Source organism: Panthera pardus, unplaced genomic scaffold, assembly GCF_024362965.1.
Source record: "Panthera pardus isolate Hobbes unplaced genomic scaffold, ASM2436296v1 HiC_scaffold_23, whole genome shotgun sequence".
Taxonomy (NCBI): Eukaryota; Metazoa; Chordata; class Mammalia; order Carnivora; family Felidae; genus Panthera; species Panthera pardus.
Window position 1 is genome coordinate 1,720,892 of NW_026526799.1, and position 20,274 is coordinate 1,741,165.

The 20,274-nt window shown below is 59.4% G+C and overlaps 1 protein-coding gene across 1 annotated transcript in view; it reads left to right on the forward strand.

The window, feature by feature from the left end:
* Positions 1-20,274, forward strand: part of ARNT2 (aryl hydrocarbon receptor nuclear translocator 2) — a 149,861-nt gene that overhangs the window by 107,983 nt on the left and 21,604 nt on the right. Inside the window, exons 9-12 of the mRNA XM_053888609.1 lie at positions 6,389-6,465; positions 7,651-7,785; positions 9,933-10,007; positions 14,934-15,085. Of these exons, the coding sequence (XP_053744584.1) occupies positions 6,389-6,465; positions 7,651-7,785; positions 9,933-10,007; positions 14,934-15,085 (439 nt within the window). The remainder of the gene's footprint in view (positions 1-6,388; positions 6,466-7,650; positions 7,786-9,932; positions 10,008-14,933; positions 15,086-20,274) is intronic.

Below are 20,274 nucleotides of genomic sequence, written 5' to 3' on the forward strand. Positions count from 1 at the left end.
GCACATATCAGGCCACTTGAGGTTTCCATGGCTCACGCGCTGGTGTGCATTTCTCTAAAACATCGTTTTGTTTCTAATGTGGCATCGTTTCCAGTGCCGTGCCTTTGAAGCACATCCCTCCTTTGCCATTAATACATCCAGGACACGTTTCATCTCACACATTATAGTTTCCATCTCCAGGAATTTGATTTTGGTCTTTTTAAAATATCTCCCTTGGCTCGACTTAACTATTTGAACATACGGAATGCAGTTATAAAAACAGTTTCAGTGTGTTTGCTAATTCTAAGATCCGTGTCAGTTCTGGGTCTGTTCTGCCTGGTTGATCTTTTCCCTTATTTAGAGGTTATATTTTCCTGCTTCGTTCCATGCCTGGTAATTTTTTATCTGACGGTAGACATTGTGAAATTTAAGCTGCCGGCTTGGAGACTCTTAAGGCGAGAAGTTGGGGCGATCGTCGGGCACATTTGCTTTCCATACCTCACAGATGATTCTTATTTATTGTCTCATATACAGTGTCTTGAACACCATTGTTCCTTTTTTTTAATACTTATTTTTGAGAGAGAGTGAACAGGGGAGGGGCAGAGAGGGAGAGGGAGGGAGGGAGGGAGGAAGGGAGAGAGAGAGAGAGAGAGAGAGAGAAGCCGAAGCAGGCTCCATGCTGTCAGTGCAAAGTCCAACAGGGGCCCCAAACCCACAAACTGTGAGATCATGACCTGAGCTAAAATCAAGAGGCAGACGTTTAACCAACCAAGCCACCCACGTGCCCCCAAAACCGTTGTTTCTTAGATCTGTTTGTTTCCGGCTGTTTCGGGCAGGAAGGTAAATTGGCTGGAAGTGTAAGTCGTGGGCAAGCGTATTGTGGACGGCTGTCAGCGTGACTCACACCTTGCATGCCCCGCCTTCCGTGCCAGGGACCCACGTTCCCTAGTGTCCAGAATAAACGAAGCGAGGTCATGGCAATGGTCATACCTAGAGCATCCTGGAAAACCGTTTCCAGGGGAATGCCCCGGCCAGAAGCATATTCAGAGGAGTGACAAGGAGAAAGGGGCACTTGGGCCATTTTTGAAGGAAGAACGGTTAAATTGAAGCAAAAGGATGTTTGGCCGCCTTGGGGGACCGCGTACCCTTTATCTGTCGGAAGGGCGAGTGCAGACAGGTCGAGGGCCTGCAGGTGAAAAGTCAAGAGACCGTCATTAGGTACGCGGTGACCATCCCATCTCTGGAGGCCTTGTCGTGTGGCCGTGGCTTCCTGCCTTCAGGATGGCTGCAAGGGCTCCACCATCACGCTTGGGCTCCCCAAAAGGAGGCTCTTTCCTGAGAGCCTGGCGCAGGGACTTCCGCTCACGCCTCACAGGCCAGAGCTGCGTCCCTGACCACCGCCACCTCCAACGGGGTGGCCACAGCCCCCTCTGAACAAACCTGCGTTCTGCTGGCATGGAAGGGGGAGCGGATGTACGCATACGCGGGAAGGGGGCGGGAATGTACGCCGGAGGGGGAGGGGACGTACGCATACGAGGGAGGGGGAGGGGACTCTGCATATGCAGGAGGAAGGGGGAGGGGACGTACACGTACGCGGGAGGGGGAGGGGACGTACGCCTGCGTGGAAGGGGGAGGGGACTATGCGTAAGCAGGAGGAAGGGGGAGGGGACAGACGCGGAAGGGGGAGAGGTCCCCAGCCGTCCTCTGCAGGAGGGGAGACCAGGGGAGCAGGCGTTGGCAGGACGATTTGGGCAGGGTTGAGTCTGACGGCGTGAGACAGGGGTGAATCTTCCCAGGAGGCAGGTGGAGTCAGGGCCCGGAGCTCCAGAGGCAGAGCGAGTCGGGGACGGTCTCGGGTCCGGTTACTGTGTGGCTAGAAGTGGAGGCAGGGGGAGAGGATCAGCGGAGAGGAGGCCGGGAGGCCCAGGCTGGGGGGGGTGGGGGTGGTGACAGCACGTGCAGTGGCCGCTGTCAGGGCTGCTCCGTGGACCCCGGGCGTCCGGAGACCGTCTCAGAGGCGCGCAGAGTTGAGACACTTTCCCCGGGGCCCTGAGACGTGGTTGGACCTTTAAACTGCGTCCGCTTTGCGCGGGTGGTGCGTAAGCAGTGGCGGGTAGACACTTGTGGAGCCTCAGCGTGCGTCAAGGCAGTGCCACCAACCTGCCGTCGTGGGCACCGCACGCTTGCAGTGAAAGACACTGTAACATTTTTTTAATGCTGGTTTCGCGTAAGCATGTCCTTGATGAGGCTGTAAAAAGCACTGACCGGATGGGACCCTGAAATGGGAAGGACGCACGCACACAGCCACTTGTGCTGCATATCCAAGCATAGTGGTTGTGTCCGGGAGAAGCACATGTGCAGTTGTTTGAGTTGTGAGCCCAACAAGTTGCTTTTTTTATGACACGCCATTTTTTACTTGAAAGAATGACTGACAAACTGTGGTTTATTTAAACTTGCATATTTGGGGGGCGCCTGGGGGGCTCAGTCAGTGAAGTGTCTGACTTCGGCTGGGGTCATGATCTCATGATTCGTGAGTTCAAGCCCCACATCAGGCTGCTTGGGATCCTCTGTCTCCCTCTTTCTGTCCACCCCCCTGCTTTCATGCATGCGCGTGCACACTCTCTCTCTCTCTCTCAAAAACAAACGTTAAAAAATAAGTAGATAAATTTGTGCATTTGGCAGATATTTTTGTAAAAAATGAAAATGAACCTGTCACCTCAAGGAAAATGATAGTATTTGCTGTCAGTGATACAATTAAAGCTTTCTAGTAAGAATGTGAATTTTGGGAAACTTGTGTCCACCACCATGGTCTTGACCAATACCTAGAAATGTTTCTGATGAAATACGCCATGGTATTAACTAGCAAGTCAGATTTTTAAAATATCATGTATTCTAACGTGGCAACATTTAGATCTGTGTGATTTCATGGACCAGTATTTCCCTAGCGATCAATACATTGTGTTCCAGTCATATATCAGTGAAAGGCCCATTCAAAGTGTTAGACCAATCTGTTAGAATGTAACGTTCTGAAATACTCATTGATACCGTTTTTATTTTTACATTGCAGTTGACCTTAAAGAAGCAACCACTTGTCAGGGCGCCTGGGTGGCTCAGTCGGTTAAGTGTCCGACTTCGGCTCAGGTCACGATCGCACGGTTCGTGGGTTCGAGCCCCGTGTCGGGCTCTGTGCTGATGGCTCAGAGCCTGGAGCCTGCTTCCCATTCTGTCTCCCTCTCTCTCTGCTCCCCACTCCCTGCTCACACTCTATGTCTCAAAAATAAATAAACATTAAAAAAAAAAAAAAGGAGAAACAGCCACTTGTCAAGATTTAGGAAAGCATCAAAGATTAACATCCACAATGATCTGAGAAAAAACTTCTCCCTCCTCCAGCTACCTGTCTGTGTGAGGGCACATTTTCTTCATATACCTCAAGTAAAACAATATATTGTAATCGACTGTGTGCGTAACAGATGTTAGAATCCAGATGTCTCCTATGAAGGCATTAGATAGATTTTCAAGAATATACCAAAGTGATTCAGGGATAACTTGTCTTTTAAGAAGGTATCTTATGTGATCGAGAAATCTCCGGCATTTCCAGTAAGATCGGAAACAAGGCAGGACTTCCCAATCTCTCTACCACTCTTCAGCGTCGTAAGAGATACCAGCCCGTTCCCTTAGATGAATCAGAGGCAACTAAATGTGTGAAGAAGGAAAAATGACGTCTTTTCAATTCTGTGATAGTTCACCTGCAAAAGCCCAGTGGGCCAGTCACAAAGCTAACTGAAACAGTAGCACAATTCAGTGAAATGGCTCACCGCGGTGCGGACATACAAAATCAATCGTCCCCGTATACGTAAATAATAAACGGAAGTCGTAACGGTAGAGCGAACCCCCTTTAAATAGCAACGGAAGATGATTAAAGACTTAGGAATAATTTTAGTAAGTGTACAGAGTACAAGTACATGCGAGGAAAATTTTAAACACCCCCCAAAGACACAAAAGCAGGCTCAAACGAATCGGAAAATGCCCCCCGTTCTTGGGGAAGATGACTCCGCGTCACAAAGATGTCCGTTCTCGTGAAGTTAATTGATATATTTAACGCAGGCCGGATAAGAAAACCAGAAAGCTATTTTGTGGAGTGAAGTAAGTTGGTACTAAGCTTCATGTAAATACCTGAGCATAGCCTAGAAAACACTGAAAAAGCGTAAGAGAGGAACAGCCTTACCAGATACTAAACCCTACGATAACGCCTCTATGATTAAAATTGCACAGGACTGATGCTTAATAGACCGCTGGCCAGTAGAATAGAAGAGAAAGCCCAGAGTTAGATCCAAAGGTGTATGGGAATTTATCGTAGGATAAAGGCAACATCTTAGATCACTGTGCTGTTAATAAATGTGGATGGACAAACAGCCATTCGGACAGAGATCAGATCCCGTAGCGCACGCCCCACACGAGAATAGTTTCCAGTAGGTTAGGGATCTAAATGTAGGAAGTGAAAGCATGAAAACATCAGGGGAAAACACGGGTGAGTTTTGGTGTAGGAAATGGCTTTCTGGAACTCCATAAAAGAGCTTGCTGGTATTTTAAGAACGATGGTGGTAAAAGAAAAGATTGATGAATCTGACTCCATAAAAACTAAAGTTGTTCAGTCGCCATATGCAAAGCCAGAAGACGGCACCCACCAGGAGACCATATTCACGACAAGGACTTAATCCCTTAATATGTGACGAACTCTTTAGTATTGAGAGGCAGAAGGGCGCCTGGGAAGCTCAGTAGGTTAAGCGGCCGACTTCGGCTCAGGTCACGATCTCATGGTCCGTGAGTTCGAGCCCCGCGTTGGGCTCTGGGCTGATGGCTCAGAGCCTGGAGCCTGCTTCGGATTCTGTGTCTCCCTCCCTCTCTGCCCCTCCCCTGCTTGGACTCTCTCTCTCTCTCTCCCTCTCTCTCTCTCTCCAAAATAAACATTCAAGAGAAAATTGAGAGTCAAAGGACCAAAATCCCAGTAGGAAAATGGGGAAGGGACAGAACAGATAATTCACGGAAGGGCAGGATCCAAAACTGGTCCTCACGCGTATGTGACGGCACGCTCCGCTGGCCGAGACTGGGGGGACGCGGGCCTCTCGGACACGTTGTGGGAACGCTCGTCGGCACGCCCCTCCCGGGGGAAATTCGGCAACACCCAAGCCTACGACGGCACCTGCCCTGCACCTGGCAGTCCCTGGGACGGGTGTCCTCTGGGCGAATTTGCAGGCGCACCTCCTCGCAGTTGCCGGAAGACGCACGAGCACAAGGTGGTTCTTTGAGGCGTTGACACTGCCCAGCGTGAGAAACACCTGCACGTTCGCACGCGGGCAAGTGGTCGATGAGCCCCGGTACCTGCGACCTGGGAATAACGAGGGCGTGCGTTCCGGGACCTGCTGTCCGGTGAGGTGAGCGAAAGCCCGGGAGTGTCTGAGGTACGCTCCTCTTCCCGGTCCAAAGGAGAGGAGGTAAGAAAACGACGCGTGTACCTGCTCCTTTGGGTGGGAGAGAAATACAGCAGGGGTGAAGCAGAAACTTCAGAGACCGGCTACCTGCGGGAGCGGACGGGACGGAACGCTGGGAACGGAGCGACGCTTCTCTGGCTCTCAGAGCCGCGCTCGGCGGTGAGCGGCTGTCCCCGTACTTGTGGGGTCGCGTCCCCGGAAGCTTTGGGGTGACCAGTGTGGCGGTATTTATGATAAGCTGCGCGGCGTAAGAGACGCTCGCTTGCTTCACTAAGGCGGGAACCTTGCACCACGAGCGACGCGCGTTGCCAGACCCCCGCCGGACGGGGCAGAAGACTCTTTTCCGACCAGAGAACAACGAGGGTTGTTTGAACCAGGTCCTGCCTCTCCAGAGCACCGGGGTTTTGTTTGTTGTTTAAGGATTTTATTTTTAGGCGACCCCCGCGCCCAACGTGGGGCTCGAACTCGCAGCCCCGAGATCCGGAGTCTAATGATGCCCCGGCGACTGAGCCAGCCGGGCGCCCCAGAGAGCTCTGGTTCTCAGCGCTCGGTAACCATCCCCTTTTGTCCTTTCGAGTCCGTGCAAATGAAACGTTTACGGCACCAGAAATGCCCACTTGTGCTTCTTCCCGAGGTTTCTTTTATAGCTGGACGTCCTGGCCAAGTTTGCAAATGTCCAAATGGATACTTTGCACTTCATCTTCCTCACCATCTTGCGTGTCACCCACAGACGCAGGTGTGAGGCCCCGGGAGGCCACCGGAGACGCCGGCCGGGCGGGTCCCTCCACTGCCGCCTCCCCAGACCCTGGGTGGCCCACGCGTATCTGTACTTTTGGCTGCACTCGTACGTGCCTGGGCGCTTCTGCCCCTTTCCATCCGCCTTGGGCAGGCGTGGACGAGCCCGGCTTGTCTCGTTTCAGGGATGACTATACCTGAGGAGGACGCGGACGTGGGGCAGGGCAGCAAGTACTGCCTCGTGGCCATCGGAAGACTCCAGGTGAGGGAGGACAGCAGGAGCGGGTGGGTGACTGCCCCCAGCCCTGCGAGCCCAGCGTCCTCAGGGCTCCGGGCCCCTCGCCGGGCAGGGCGGAGGCTGGAGGTGGGAGGGAGCAGGGACGGCAGGACGCCAGCCCCTGCCGGCGACCGCGGGCCACAGTAGACGTGGCTCGGGGGACGCTAGCCTGTCGCGCTCCTGGCTCCCAGGTCTCACCGCCTTCAGACACGTGGTTGAGAGGCGTCATTCACGTATCCACGTGTGATAAGCATTGCTTATTCCTCACAGTGGTGGGGGGGGGGGGGGGTGGAGAGTGAAGCCTTGCAAACATTCGCTCCACAAGCGTCTACTGTCCAAACGTCTGACCCGTCCCGTACAGCCATTTGCCATCCTGAGTCAGGGGAAGGTGGGGAAGGGAAGAGTAGGAACACCTCTGAGCACCAGCTGCATACCCTGTGAGATCGCAGGGGGTTTGTTGTTCCGGTGGGGAAACTGAGGCTCAGAACGTAAGGTGGCCCAAATATACAATTAGTCGAAGGCGAGGCCAGGACGCTTTGAATGTTAATTTTTTTTTTTAATGTTTATTTATTTTTGAGAGAGAGAGATAGACAGAGCATGAGTGGGGGAGAGGCAGAGAGAGAGGGAGACACAGAATCCGAAGCAGCTGTCAGCACAGAGCCCGACGCGGGGCTCGAACTCACAAACTTCGAGATCATAACCTGAGCTGAAGCCAGACGCTCAACCGACTGAGCCACCCAGGAGCGCCTAGAATTTTCCTCTTTAGAGGAAGAGACAAATACATGAGATATTAAAAAAAAATTTTTTTTTTAACATTTATTTATTGTTGAGAGAGAAAGAGAGACAGAGTGTGAGTGGGGGAGGGGCAGAGAGACAGAGAGAGGGAGACCCAGAATCTGAAGCAGGCTCCAGGCTCTGAGCTGTCAGCACAGAGCCCGACATGGGGCTCGAACCCACCGACCACGAGATCGTGACCTGAGCCAAAGTCGGGCGTTCAGCCAACTGAGCCACCCAGGCGCCCCTTTGAACATTTCAGACCCGCTGTACCGATGACACAGAAGCATCTGTGACATTAACTCCCCGTGGGTTGTTCCCAGTCTCTGCCTCTCCTGCCCCTGTCCCTGTCTCTGTCTCTGTCAAGACCACCTCAGTGCGGATCCCTCCTTGCAGGTGACCAGCTCTCCCGTGTGCATGGACATGAGTGGGGTGTCGGTGCCCACGGAGTTCTTATCCCGACACAGCTCTGATGGGGTCATCACGTTCGTGGACCCCCGGTGCATCAGCGTGGTTGGCTACCAACCCCAGGTACGTAGCTCGGGGCCCGTGGCGGGTGGCTAGAGATTCGCCTTTACTTGAAAAGCCCTTCTGTCCTTTGTTCGAGATTCAGCAGGACGACGGTGTAGGGAACACGGCATAGAAATCCATATTCCTGCCGGGAGAGAGGGATGTCCTTCCAAAGCAAGGAAGGCGTTGCACACGGCCGGCTGCACGGCTTAAAATTAACCCTTCGCTTCTGGCCCTCGCCATCCCGTCCGTCTGGCTGAGTTTTCACAAACCAGAGTCAAGATGCTCTAGGGAAAAGGGGCTCTCGGATCCGTTAATTTGGATGATCACGAAACAGGACATCTCCTTCTTGGGAACTTAACAAAAACATATTCTCAGTGTCAGGACTGAGAAGCCTTGAGGAAAGACGTTCACCTAATTTTGCCTAATCCCTTGTTACTGAAACGTACTGGGGACCTTTTGTTACAGGAGCATATTGTCCGATCTTTGTCCCAGACCTTTTTTAAGAAATATCAGCGTCACGAGAGACACAGAAAGGCAGGAGAAGTTATTCTAGATTAAGAGAACCCAAATACAAAACGTCACAGTCTGCAGTGGGAGAGCCTTCCGTGGGGTCCCAGGCTGGAGACACGTAGCCAGAAAGACGTCTGGGAGATAACTGAAGAAATATCAATATGTGTGGAGTATCAGTGGGGTTTTTAGGTTTCATAGGGAATATTCATTTTCTCGTCAGATGCCATTTTTTGAGATACATACTTTAGGACAGGTGTCATTCTGTCTGCTGCTTCCAGATGATTTAATAAGAACTTTTTCAGGGTGTGTGTGTACGTACGAAAGATGTTTCGCTTCACATATTTTCATATTTCTCATTCGTGTACTTATGTTTCCATACGTGCAAGAGAAAGTGAAAACCACAGACGTGACAATCTAGGTAAAGGACTTTTCTATGGATTGTAATGTCTCCCGAAAGAAAAAGCATTTAAAAGAAGAAAGAAGAAGACCTCTGTTCTAGGAACGAAATCTGGGATACGCCGGTGTGGGTCTTTCGCTTACCTGTGATTTTAGAGCCACAAACCAAATTGAAATACTGGAACCATTCGGACCAACGTCCATCTCCAGATTCTTGCAAACTTGAGGTTCTTGGGTGGAATCCAGGGAGGAAATGAACTGGTCCCCAAATTCCCCGTAACCTCGGACGGCGGCATGTGCCTAGCCAGACCCGTGCACCCGCCGGCACCTTCCAGGAGCATCTAGATGCCTCTTGGCACGCAGAGCGGACTTCCTCCCCCCTGCCAGCTCCCGCTGAGGCCACTTGCTGGTTCGGGTTCCCATCAGTGGATTAGCTTCCGTCCTTTGCCGCCTACGACACGTCCCACGTCCAGCTGGACCACTTTCCCACAACACACAGGAGCTGCCTTGTGACGGCTCGTCTTCCACTGGCTGGTTTTGCAGCAAAACACGCTTTGGTCTCGGGTCGGTGCTGGGTCCTTTGGATACAAGGCAGACGGTGAAGGTAGACGGTAAACAGCCTTCACAAGTGCAGTTATCTCACACTCCAGCGTGCGTGCGGCCACGAGAGAGTGCCGCTGTCCACACCAAAACAGTTCCCGTTTCCGTAGGCAGCACATCCGTCCTTGCCCTGCCATTTGCTTTCTTTTCATGCTTTTTTTAAACATTTATTTTTGAGAGAGAGAGAGAGAGAGTACAAGCAGGGGAGGGGCAGAGAGAGAGGGAGGCACAGAATCGGAAGCAGGCTCCAGGCTCCGAGCCGTCAGCACACAGCCCGACAAGGGACTCGAACCCACGAACCTCGAGATCATGACCTGAGCCGAAGTCGGACGCTTCGCCGACTGAGCCACGCAGACGTCCCTCAAGTTTTTAAAACATTTTTAAATGTTTTAAAGCGTGTTTATTACCGTTTGCCTCTCCAAGGCGAACCAGTAACATCGCACTGGGGCTGCTGACGGAGGGCCTGAGCCAGATGCAGAAGGGGTGCCGAGCGAGCAGAGGGACAGAGGTGGGCACGGGGGGGGGCCCCCCGCGTCCACTGTCCCCCTTACGACGCGGTGAGCGGAGGGACAGGGCGGAAGGGGATGCAGACGGATGCTTCTGCAGTCGTGCGTCAGTCGTGGGGGGCAGGGGTTCTTCACGCTTGTCTCTTTATTCAGGATCTCCTCGGAAAGGACATTTTGGAATTCTGCCACTCAGAGGATCAGAGCCACCTGCGCGAGAGCTTCCAGCAGGTACCGCCGGAGCCGGCTGCTGACATGCGGCCCGGGTACCCGTTCGTCCCCGCACCTGCCGGGCAGGTCCAGTGGGGAGGGCGGACCCAGCTGGGAGCCGTGACTGGCAGAAGGGCAGAGGACAGAGAGGCTAATAATGTGCAGGGAGGCGGGGGGCCGGGGTGAAGGCTGCCGAGGCCACGTGAGGCGTTCAGGCCCCCACCCCCGCCCGAGTCCCCGACGAGAGTGCACGCGGGGCAGCATATTCGAGACGGTTTTGGCGGCCGGGGTGCAAGGAAGGCAAATGTGGGGGCACCTGCCTGGAGGGGGTGCCCTGGGAGCTGGACGTCCAGGTGAGGGGTGCCGGGTGGGGAGGGGCCTCAGGACACCCCTGTCGGCCTGCTGACGCCCCGGGAGGGGCAGGGCGGGGGAGACAGACTCAGGACGCTCTGGGAGCCTGGGAGGAAGGCGCCCCCTCGCGGGCCCGCCGTCCGCTGCCTGGGGCTGAGCACCTGCTCCGGTGGGGCCCGGGCTCCGCGGGAGACCTGCGCCCTCAACTTGCTGGCCGCTTCTGCACAGTCGCGGGCACATCTGGGGACAGGAGAGGGCCACTCGGGAGCAGGGGCTCCTGAGACCACAGGGTGGATGCGTGGGAGCCAGGTGTCCCAGCGCTCAGCCGTGGCGGCCGGGAAGAGGTTCCTCCTCCCAGGCCGCGGGCGTCCCAGCCCAGGAAGGGAAACCGCGGGTTTTCCAGGATGAGGGCCTTTGAGTTCCTTCTTTAGGGGGAATGGCCGCTCGCCGCGTCCACCGCCGAAACACCGCTCCATTCACGCCCCGTGTCGCCGTCGGGCAGGTCTTGGCTCCCCCTCCCCCCCCCACCACTCGTCGCAAACACCACCGGATCCTGCTTCTCCAAGAGCTGGGCCCTTGCCTGCCTTCCCTCTTGCTGTCCCCATAGCGTCTCCCCAGCGACTTTGTCCAGGTGACAGCACCGACTGTGGGCGCCCAGGCACCTCGCACGCCCCTGCACCGCGCCCACAGCCCTCGGGCTCTCCGAGCCCGCCCCCCTGCACCGCCGTGGCCCCGCCTGCACAGGCCAGGAGCCCAGACAGCGTCCTCCCTGCTCTGGCTTTGCTGCCACACCCAGCACTCACGTCATGTTCCCCCTGGGACGTGTGCACAGCTGTCCCCTCTCCCTCCGCTCTTTCCTGCCCGCCTCAGCCAGCACCCCCCTCCCCACCCGCTCTCACTCTCTCCATTGCGGCCGCAGCCTTGCCGGTCTCCCCGCTCTACTCCCACCCGCTCCACACCACTGAAGACGCAAATCAGACTTTGCCGTGGCCTTATTTACCCGTGCCGGTGGCTTTCCAGCACACCCAGAATCAGATCCGAGCTCCGTGCCACGGTCGCAGGCTCAGTGTGACCCTCGGGTCTTCGGGTGCTGTTCCCCACCTCAGGGCCTTTGCACATGCTCCCTCTGACTAGAATGCTGTTCCCGCACTCTTCCCAGGACCGAGGTCTTCTTACCGATTAGGCTTTAACTCCTGTCCTCTCAGAGGTGTGGTCAACGGCCACCATGCCACCCAAGAAAGCCCCCACCCTCCTTCTCTGCCCTCGTTTTTCCTCCACAACAGCTGACCCAGTTGGTAATTGTTTTATCTATTTGTCCCCTGATTGCCTTCCCCCCATTCCCTCTCTGAAACATAAGCTTCCTGTGGTCGGGCTCCACGTCTGTGCGTGTCACCATCACGTCCACCACGGAGGTGGAGCTTCCTCCTGGGTGGGTGGCTCTTGATAAAGTCTGAATGGACCGCGACCCGTGGCAAGTGACTTTCCTTCCGGGAACACGTGAGAGGAGAGGCTGAAGCGTGTTGCCCGAGTCGTCCTCATGAGACGTGTTCGCCGAATCCCTGGAGATCGTTCTACACCTCGCGCTGGGTCTGCTTCCCTTTTCCGGGTCTGTGGCCACAGAGCCTCCCTGCCCGGTTAGTGACAGAGCCCTTGTCGCACACGATCTAAGGTAATCGTCAGCCCACGGGGTGTGCAGGCAGCCCCACTTTTCAGGGTGGACGCCAGGACTCAGAGAGCTTCGGCCGCTGGCCCAAAGTCACACAGCACGGCGCTAACCGGGGGGTGAGGCCACCGTTGCCAGCCCGTCCTGCCTGTCGCCACACCGCACCCAGGCCTCTCCGTCCGACAGCAGGCTGACATGACCCCGCGGATGCTGCCGGAAGCCGGTGGTTTGGGGGCGGAAACAGGAGGAACGTTAACACCCGACCCCGCGCGGCACCTGCTTACGGACCCCTCGCCCCGGGAGCGACCAGCTCACCCTGCGGGCAGGAGGCGAAGCCCGAGCCACACCTGAGGGCCGGCGGCCCTGCGGTCACCGCTCGGCAGGCCACAGCCGGGCGGCCACGGGGACGTCCTGGAGCGCTGGCCTCGGCCCCTCGAATGTGTTCTTTGGGCTGTGGCCACTGGCGGCCGGGCTGGGGGACAGATGTTGATCAAAGGAAGCGGCTGGTTTTTCCAGAAGCGCAGAGGGGGCTGTGTTGGCCCGCGGTCCGCCCTGGAACTCTGGATTTAAACCGAAGTGTGTGAGCGGCCCGGACGTGAGACCTCAGGGGGCCGCCAGGTTCCTGAGCGATTTGGGTTTGGGGGGGGCCCGACACAGGGGCCCCCAAGCTGCATCTGCCCTTGGCTCTGTTCTCGGACCCTTGCCGGGTTACAGGTCCCCAGAGGTCAGGCGGAAGTGTGGGACCCCGAGAGACCCGGGGCCAGGACCCCGGCCCCCTCTGCTGTCCGCTTGCTCGCCGTGCCCGGTGGAGCACCGAGTGCGGGGTGGCAGGGCTGTGGCCGGCCTGCGTGGTCCGTGCGAGCCTGGCAGCCGGACTCAGCGTGCACGTCGATGCTGTACGTCCGGGAGCCCAGCCCTGTCTCCGTCCAGGAACCCTCCGCGGACCCCACGGCGTCCTGGCGACCCCGTGCCTCCTGAGCCTACGGTTTTGAGACGCGACTCGGCCTGCTGGGTCTGGTTACCCCCGCTGACGTACCTGTCCCGGGACAGGGGCTCTGCCTGGGCCTCAGAGGGTCATGAAGACACAGCGGGCGGTGGGGGCCGGGGGATCCGGGACCCCCTCCTGCCTCCGCGCTGCTCCGTCAGGCCCTGGCGGGATGTTTAATTTCTTTGGGGCTCACTGTCCAGATCCACGCGGTGCTGTCGTGAGGGCCACGCGAGGTGGCTGGTGTCACAGGCCGAGCCAGGAACTTGGCCCCGGGGAGGGCGGGGGCTGCCGGCGCCCTCCCTCCGCTCCTTCTCCGGCTTTGCACCCGGGCGGTGCCTTGGCTGGTGTTTGTTCCGTGGAGCTAAAACCTCTCCCCCCATCTCGGGCATTCGGTTAGGAGACGCACAGCAGCTGCCTCAGGGAGCCACGACCCGGGGCTCAACACGTAGGAGGTGGCTGCCCTCTTCCCCGTGTTCTGTGCAGATTCAGAGAGTCTCCCACGGGACCCCCTCAGCGTGCCGGCCTCCAGGGCACGTGGCCTTGACCTGTGGTCCTGTGGGGAAAGAGCCAGCTTCCTGCTGGGACCTGCTGACGGGCAGTGACCCCTGAGGGTCGGGGTCTTGCCTGACCCCGCGTCCGCCTCCTCGAGCTCGGTGCCAGGAAGGGTCACCGCCCCCCTGGACATTGGTCTGGTTTCTGGATCACTCAGGTTTCCCACCAGGGCGTCCAGCCCTCTCAGGTTTCATTCGTCTGGGTTCCCCAGGGGTGGTCGCTCAGGCGCATCAGCCCAGGGCGTGGGGCCAACAGACCCATCAAGGAAGTTCAGATGATGTGCCGGCTCTGTGCGAGGGCAGGGCTGGGGTGGGGGTGGGGGGGGACTCAGGTCACCAAGAGGTCCCTGTCCCCAGGCTGTGCACAGACATCCAACCAGGAATAAAGTACAAGTGAGGGCAGTTAAGGAAGAGGGGCCGGGCCCTCTGCGACCCTGGGACCAGGTCCCCGTTCTCATCTCTGATCACACTCTGGTCTCGTGGTCAAGCCAGCCCGGCTTCCCCGGGTCCAGAGCCTTCTCTGTCCCGACCAGCCCCAGGATCTGGGGACACAGGCCTGCGGAGAGGCATGCCCGTCCGCCTGGCTTTGTTCCTGGGCTTTCTCCTGTTTATGCCGTAGCCGTGGGAGCTGGTAGCAAGGGCCGTGTGAGCACGCTCGCAGCCCTGTGTCTCTGCTTGTGCACACATTGTGCATATACACGGAGCACAGGAGCGGGCACTCGTGGTTTGGCAGTAAGACCTTGCTTCCCGGCCGAGCTTCTCCCCCAGAGTCGTCTGATCTCCGGCAGCTTACTTAACTTGTCCGAGACTCGGTATTAAAGCCCTACCCAGAGTGAGACCCACCTTACCAGCCTCCTGTGAGGACGTGCGTTTGGAGGTAGTTTGGAAGCCGTGCCGCAGCGTAAAAGCAGTAACAGGTCCGCGCGCGCACAGATAACGCACATGAATTTATCGTTTCGTTACCCTTCCTCCCGGAGAGTATACCTGACCCGATTAGCAGCGTTAAACGGAGCTTAAGGATTTTTGTAATGCGAGGTGGGAAGCAATAAATCCACTGCTACGATGTAACTCTACACCCGAGTGAGATCATTTCTTGGGGGGGGCGGGGTGGGGACGGGGTACCAGTTGCAAACCCAGAGTACCCTAGCAGCCCAGGCAAAAAGGGAAACACTTGGCTCATAGAGTTTTATGGCCCTATTTGGAAGAGCTGAGAAGTCCTGGTAGAAGACAGGTGTTTCAGAGAACGTGACAGAGGACAGTGCCTGCTTCAGGGGGAGAGGCCCCCTCGGCCCAGCCTTGCTCTCTGGCCGTCCCCTCGGGCTGTCTTTGCCGCGGCGCCCCGTTCTGAGCCCTGCCTCCCCCTGACTTCCTTCCTCCTCCGATTGTTTCCTCAGGTGGTCAAACTGAAGGGCCAGGTGCTGTCGGTCATGTACCGGCTCCGCACCAAGAACCGGGAGTGGCTGTTGATCCGCACCAGCAGCTTCACGTTCCAGAACCCCTACTCCGACGAGATAGAGTACGTCATCTGCACCAACACCAACGTCAAGTACGTGCTCGCCACGCCCCAGCCCTGCTGGGTCCGGGTGCCCTCCCCGAGTCGAGGGCTGGTGACCTTACCCCGGGCCCTTTCCCCCCCATAGGCTCCCCGCCCCTGCAGCGGGCGGTCGGTCCCTGTGGGCCCCTCACTGTGTCCTCTGCCACCGCCATGCTTCCGTCCCCCTTCCCTCCAAGGCCGAGGGACATTCCCTGCTCCTGGCAGCCCTGCTTCTCGGCCTCAATTCCGGTGCCCTGCTCCCCAGGCCTCCCTGGTTCCCTGCCTGGTGCGCCAGCCGCCTGTGCCTGGTTTCCGGGCCCTTCTGAAGCCGGGTGGGGGAGCGAGGCTAAGGCCCTGGCAGCTCCAGGGCCCCGGGGCAGGGGGCTGGGGGTGGCGCTGCAGGGACACTCCTGCTCAAGGCTCCGCAGTCCCCAGACCACCCCCGGCTTCACCCTGTACCCCACGCGCCTTGGCACGCACACCTGGGCCCCGGTCTGGACACCCGGCTTCCTGTACCTCGAGTTGGGTGTCACGTTACTTCGCAGCCCTCGCTTTCCCGTCTGTGCAATGGGGCGATAATGCCTCTCCACTGGGTTGCTGCGGGGAGTCAGTGGGGCCGGGCTCCCGGCCGGGACCAGGTCATGCCTCCTCCCTGTTATTCTCGAGGAAATGCAAGGTCAAAGAAGCAGCGTGAACAAAGGCCAGGGCGGTCCCAGCGTCTGCGGGCACTACAGCAGGGGCGCGGGGTGAGCTGGCAGGGGGGGAACAGTCCCTGAGTGCCCGCGCTGGCCAGTGGCACCCCTGTCCCATTTTCCCCGGCTCCGCACTGAGCTGGTGGTGTCTGCTCCCCCCTCCAGCTCCCGACGGCCGTCCCGGTGATGCCGCCCCCAGGCAGTGGCCGTGGCCTCCTGTCTCGCTCACTCAGTGCTCTGGCCCCATTGTGTCCCCTGCCGGCTCCCTGGATTGGGGCGTTCCCCTTGGAGCCCCCCTCGGGGCGTCCTTCCGGGGAAGCCCCACCCTGTGCCTGTGCCTCAGCCTCAGCCCCGCTCCTCGCCCACAAGGCACAGAGCCGGCCGGGCCGGGCCACCCGCTCGAGGTCCCTCCGGGCGGCTGACCTGGGTTTCTGCGTGGCCCCCGCCCGGCACGTCTGTCAGGTGACCTCGGGTCCCGCGTGCAGCCGGCGTGTGTGAAGCAGGCGGGCGGGACAGCGAGCCGGAGCGGGCCCGGTCGGTGGGGTGGGGTCCGCCTCAGTTGCCGCAGACGGTGTTGGGGCCGCGGGATCCCCTCTGCCACCTGCCTGCCGTCCGCTCTGGGGCCCTGGCGTGAGCCGTCCTGCTGGCTCCTCCCGGCTGCTTCCTGCCTGGCAGTGAACCGAGAAGCAGGGCCCGTGCACGAACCTCCTCCCGTCGGAGGGACCGAGGGGCTCAGCGTCCCCTCCTCTCCTCCCGCTCCTTCCCCCTCCGGGGCCCTCCCAGCGCATCCTCTGTCTCCCGTGGGCCACACTCCTTGTCCACCCCTGCCACGGGCTCTTCCTGAGACTCTCGGACGGGCACCCGCTTCCTGAACATTGAAAACCCCGGGCTTTCTGGTCTTCCAGAACTTTCTCTGCCCAGCTCTCTGTCGGGAGCCCCCCTTGGCCGTCCATGCCGTCGTAACCCCTCACAACATGGCATTTGCTCCCACTTCTGTCTGGCTTTCTCTGCAGCCACGGGGACGGGGCGGGGGACGGGGGGGGGACTGGTGTCAGCAACTCGCTCTCAATGCCCTCTGTCCCCGGGCCGAGTGACCTCCTGCCCTCTGTCCCCAGGCCGTGTGGCCTCCTGCCCTCTGTCCCCGGGCCGTGTGGCCTCCTGCTCTCTGACCCCGGGCCAAGTGACCTCCTGCTCTCTGTCCCCGGGCCGTGTGACCTCCTGCCCTCTGTCCCCGGGCCGTGTGACCTCCTGCCCTCTGTCCCCGGGCCGTGTGACCTCCTGCCCTCTGTCTCCGGGCCGTGTGACCTCCTGCTCTCTGTTCCCGGGCCGAGTGACCTCCTGCTCTCCGTCCCCGGGCCGTGTGGCCTCCTGTTCTCTGTCCCCGGGCCGTGTGACCTCCTGCCCTCTGTCCCCGGGCCGTGTGACCTCCTGCCCTCTGTCCCCGGGCCGTGTGACCTCCTGCCCTCTGTCCCCGGGCCGTGTGACCTCCTGCCCTCTGTCCCCGGGCCGTGTGACCTCCTGCCCTCTGTCCCCGGGCCGAGTGACCTCCTGCCCTCTGTCCCCGGGCCGTGTGACCTCCTGCCCTCTGCCCCAGGCCGTGTGGCCTACTGTTCTCTGTCCCCAGGCCGAGTGACCTCCTGCCCTCTGTCCCCAGGCCGTGTGGCCTACTGTTCTCTGTCCCCAGGCCGAGTGACCTCCTGCTCTCTGTCCCCGGGCCAAGTGACCTCCTGCTCTCTGTCCCCGGGCCATGTGACCTCCTGTTCTCTGTCCCCGGGCCATGTGACCTCCTGCTCTCTGTCCCCGGGCCGAGTGACCTCCTGTTCTCTGTCCCCAGGCCATGTGACCTCCTGCTCTCTGACCCCAGGCCGTGTGGCCTCCTGCCTTCTGTCCCCAGGCTGAGTGACCTCCTGCCCTCTGTCCCCAGGCCATGTGACCTACTGTTCTCTCTCCCCAGGCCATGTGACCTCCTGCCCTCTGTCCCCAGGCCGTGTGGCCTCCTGCTCTCTGCCCCAGGCCGTGTGGCCTCCTGCCCTCTGTCCCCGGGCCGTGTGACCTCCTGCCCTCTGTCCCCGGGCCGTGTGACCTCCTGCTCTCTGTCCCCGGGCCAAGTGACCTCCTGCCCTCTGTCCCCGGGCCGTGTGACCTCCTCTCTGTCCCTGGGCCGTGTGGCCTCCTGCTTGCAAACGGGAGTCGATCTGTGCTGCAGAAACAGCACGCTCCCTCATTCTCTCCCGTATCTGAGACGGTCTAGTTGCATTAGGGTAAACTTGGTCACGTTGAGGGCTTTTGACTCCCTCCCTCCCCCGCAGAGGTGTGATCTCTGGGTCTGAGTCCGGCTGCCCCGACACAACAGGACGCACGTCCCTGCGGGGTGCAGCCCCACGTGTTGCTCTTGACAGCCCTTTGGGGGCAGAGGGGAGGAGACCGCCGGCGGGAGGAGCTGACAGCCAAGGGGACAGAGCGGCCCTCCCTGGGCGGGGACGGCGGGAGCTGTTCGCCGTGGGCAGCAGAGGGCAGTGACGACCGCCAGCCCTCCGGCCCTCCCCGCGTTCCTGCCTCTGGCTGGACTCGGCCAGCAGCAGCAGACTCCGCGGAAAGGTCCTTAACCGCCCTGTGTCCCGGGGGCAGGAGTGGGGGCGGGAGCGGGGAGCGAGAGCAAGGGGCCGACCTCGCCTCTGCAGAGCTTAGGGCCCCGGCCCGGGGCTCGTCCTGCGTCCCGCCCTCCCGTGCACCTGCTGCAGACAGCCTGGTGGAGAAGAGGGCCCCAAAGCGTCTCTCCTGGGACTCCTGTCCTCCCTCCCTGCCTCTTCCCCTGTGCCCTGATGAGGCCGCCGCCCTGTCTCAGGGGACGTCCCTCCTCTTTGCCGAGCAGCTCCCCCTGCCTTCTGTCCCGCCCCGAGGAGCCCTCTCCGTAGAACACGCCCCTGCTTCTGGACGGAGGCAGCCACGGACCCCGTGAGGGGCATTCGGAGTCCTTCCCCACGGGCATGCAGACGGCACTCCGCCCGTGAGGGGCACTGGTAGCCCCACCCGGGTCGGCCGAGCCCGTGGAGCCCCCATGCCTCCTCACCAGATCCCGGTTCTCCCAGACGTCCGACGGCCCCCCTCGTGGCTGCTCGCTTGCTCTGTCGGGGGAGTGTCACACGTGATCGACGGCATCCCGACGTCCCTGGCGCAGGGAGGCCACGCAGACCTTGAGGCTCTGTGTGCGTCTGTGAAATGGGGAGGCCGCAGGGGCACCGCAGGGCAGGCAGGGAGAGGCCCCGGCTGCCCAGGGGCCCGCAGGGTGCACGTGAATTGGCAGAACCGTAAGAGACGAGTAGGGCGATACGGACAGTTAGGGTGTTTCTGCGGATCGTTAGATTGATTCTTTTTCCGTGTTCTGAAATAGCAATTGTTTAAAAACCTGATTTTAGTGCTGCTGTTTCCTGGTGTTGTGGGTGCAGGTACAGACTCCTGGGGGGAAATCCCACGTTTTATGGCTCACCTTTCCCCTGGGCTCTCGCACCCGGGTCTGGAGACCAGCCGCGTGTTCTTTCTTCCTGCGTCCTGCCTCTGACGTCAGCACCCTGGGCTTGCGGACTCCTCTGTCCTCCCGTGGAGAATGTCCACACCGTGACCACCCAGACCCTGTGGGGCTGGCCCCGTCATTCCCCGGATCTAGCACGGAGCCTGGTGTAGACAGTCTAGGACGCTTCCTGGAACGGGGCCGGTCTGGGCTAGCTTCTAAATAAGCCAGTCGCTGGTCCCCCAACAGGGCTCTCTTCTACGTGGTCTTCCCTTGGCGGTTGGGGGGTGGGGACACATGCCCAGGCCCACGTGAAGGGCACAGCTGCAGGTGAGTGGGGTTCAGACGTGCATCTGTCTGGCTGCTGAGAAGAATTCAGTTTGTCCCGTTTCTTGGGCCACAGGATGGGAACTCAAAATGGGACTTGGAAGGAAGTAGGTCTGGGCTGTTTCAGGGACAGACTTGTTGTGATTGCTTCCCTCCGCGATGGGGCAGGCTGCCTGGAGAAGCGGCAGGTCCTCAGCAGAGAGGGCGCCTGGCGGCTCAGTCGGCTGAGCGTCGACGCTTGATTTCGGCTCAGGTCGTGATCCCAGATTCACGGGCTTGAGCCCCGCATCAGGCTCTGCGCTGAGCCCAGAGCCCGCGTGGGATTCTCTCCCCTCCTCCCTCTGCCCCTCCCTTGCTTGCTCTCTCTCTCTCTCTCTCTCTCAAAAAGAGAAAAGGGGGAAACAGAGACCAGCAGCGACCTGTGCCGTCTCCGTCTCGGTGGGGGGCTGTGGACCACACCGCCTCTGCTGACTCTGCCCCCAGGAGCGGAAGTGGTCACTAAGCGGGGGGGGGGGGGGGCTCTTGGTCAGTGTGACCCAAACAGCCTGCACGTGGACCGAGGCAACCTAGTCGCGCTCCGTCTACACCGCCCGCCAGTCTGGTGGCCCGGCCTGTTTGCCGGGGACGGGCCGACGTTCGCCTCCGTGGACAGGACAGCATGAGCTCCTTGCTCT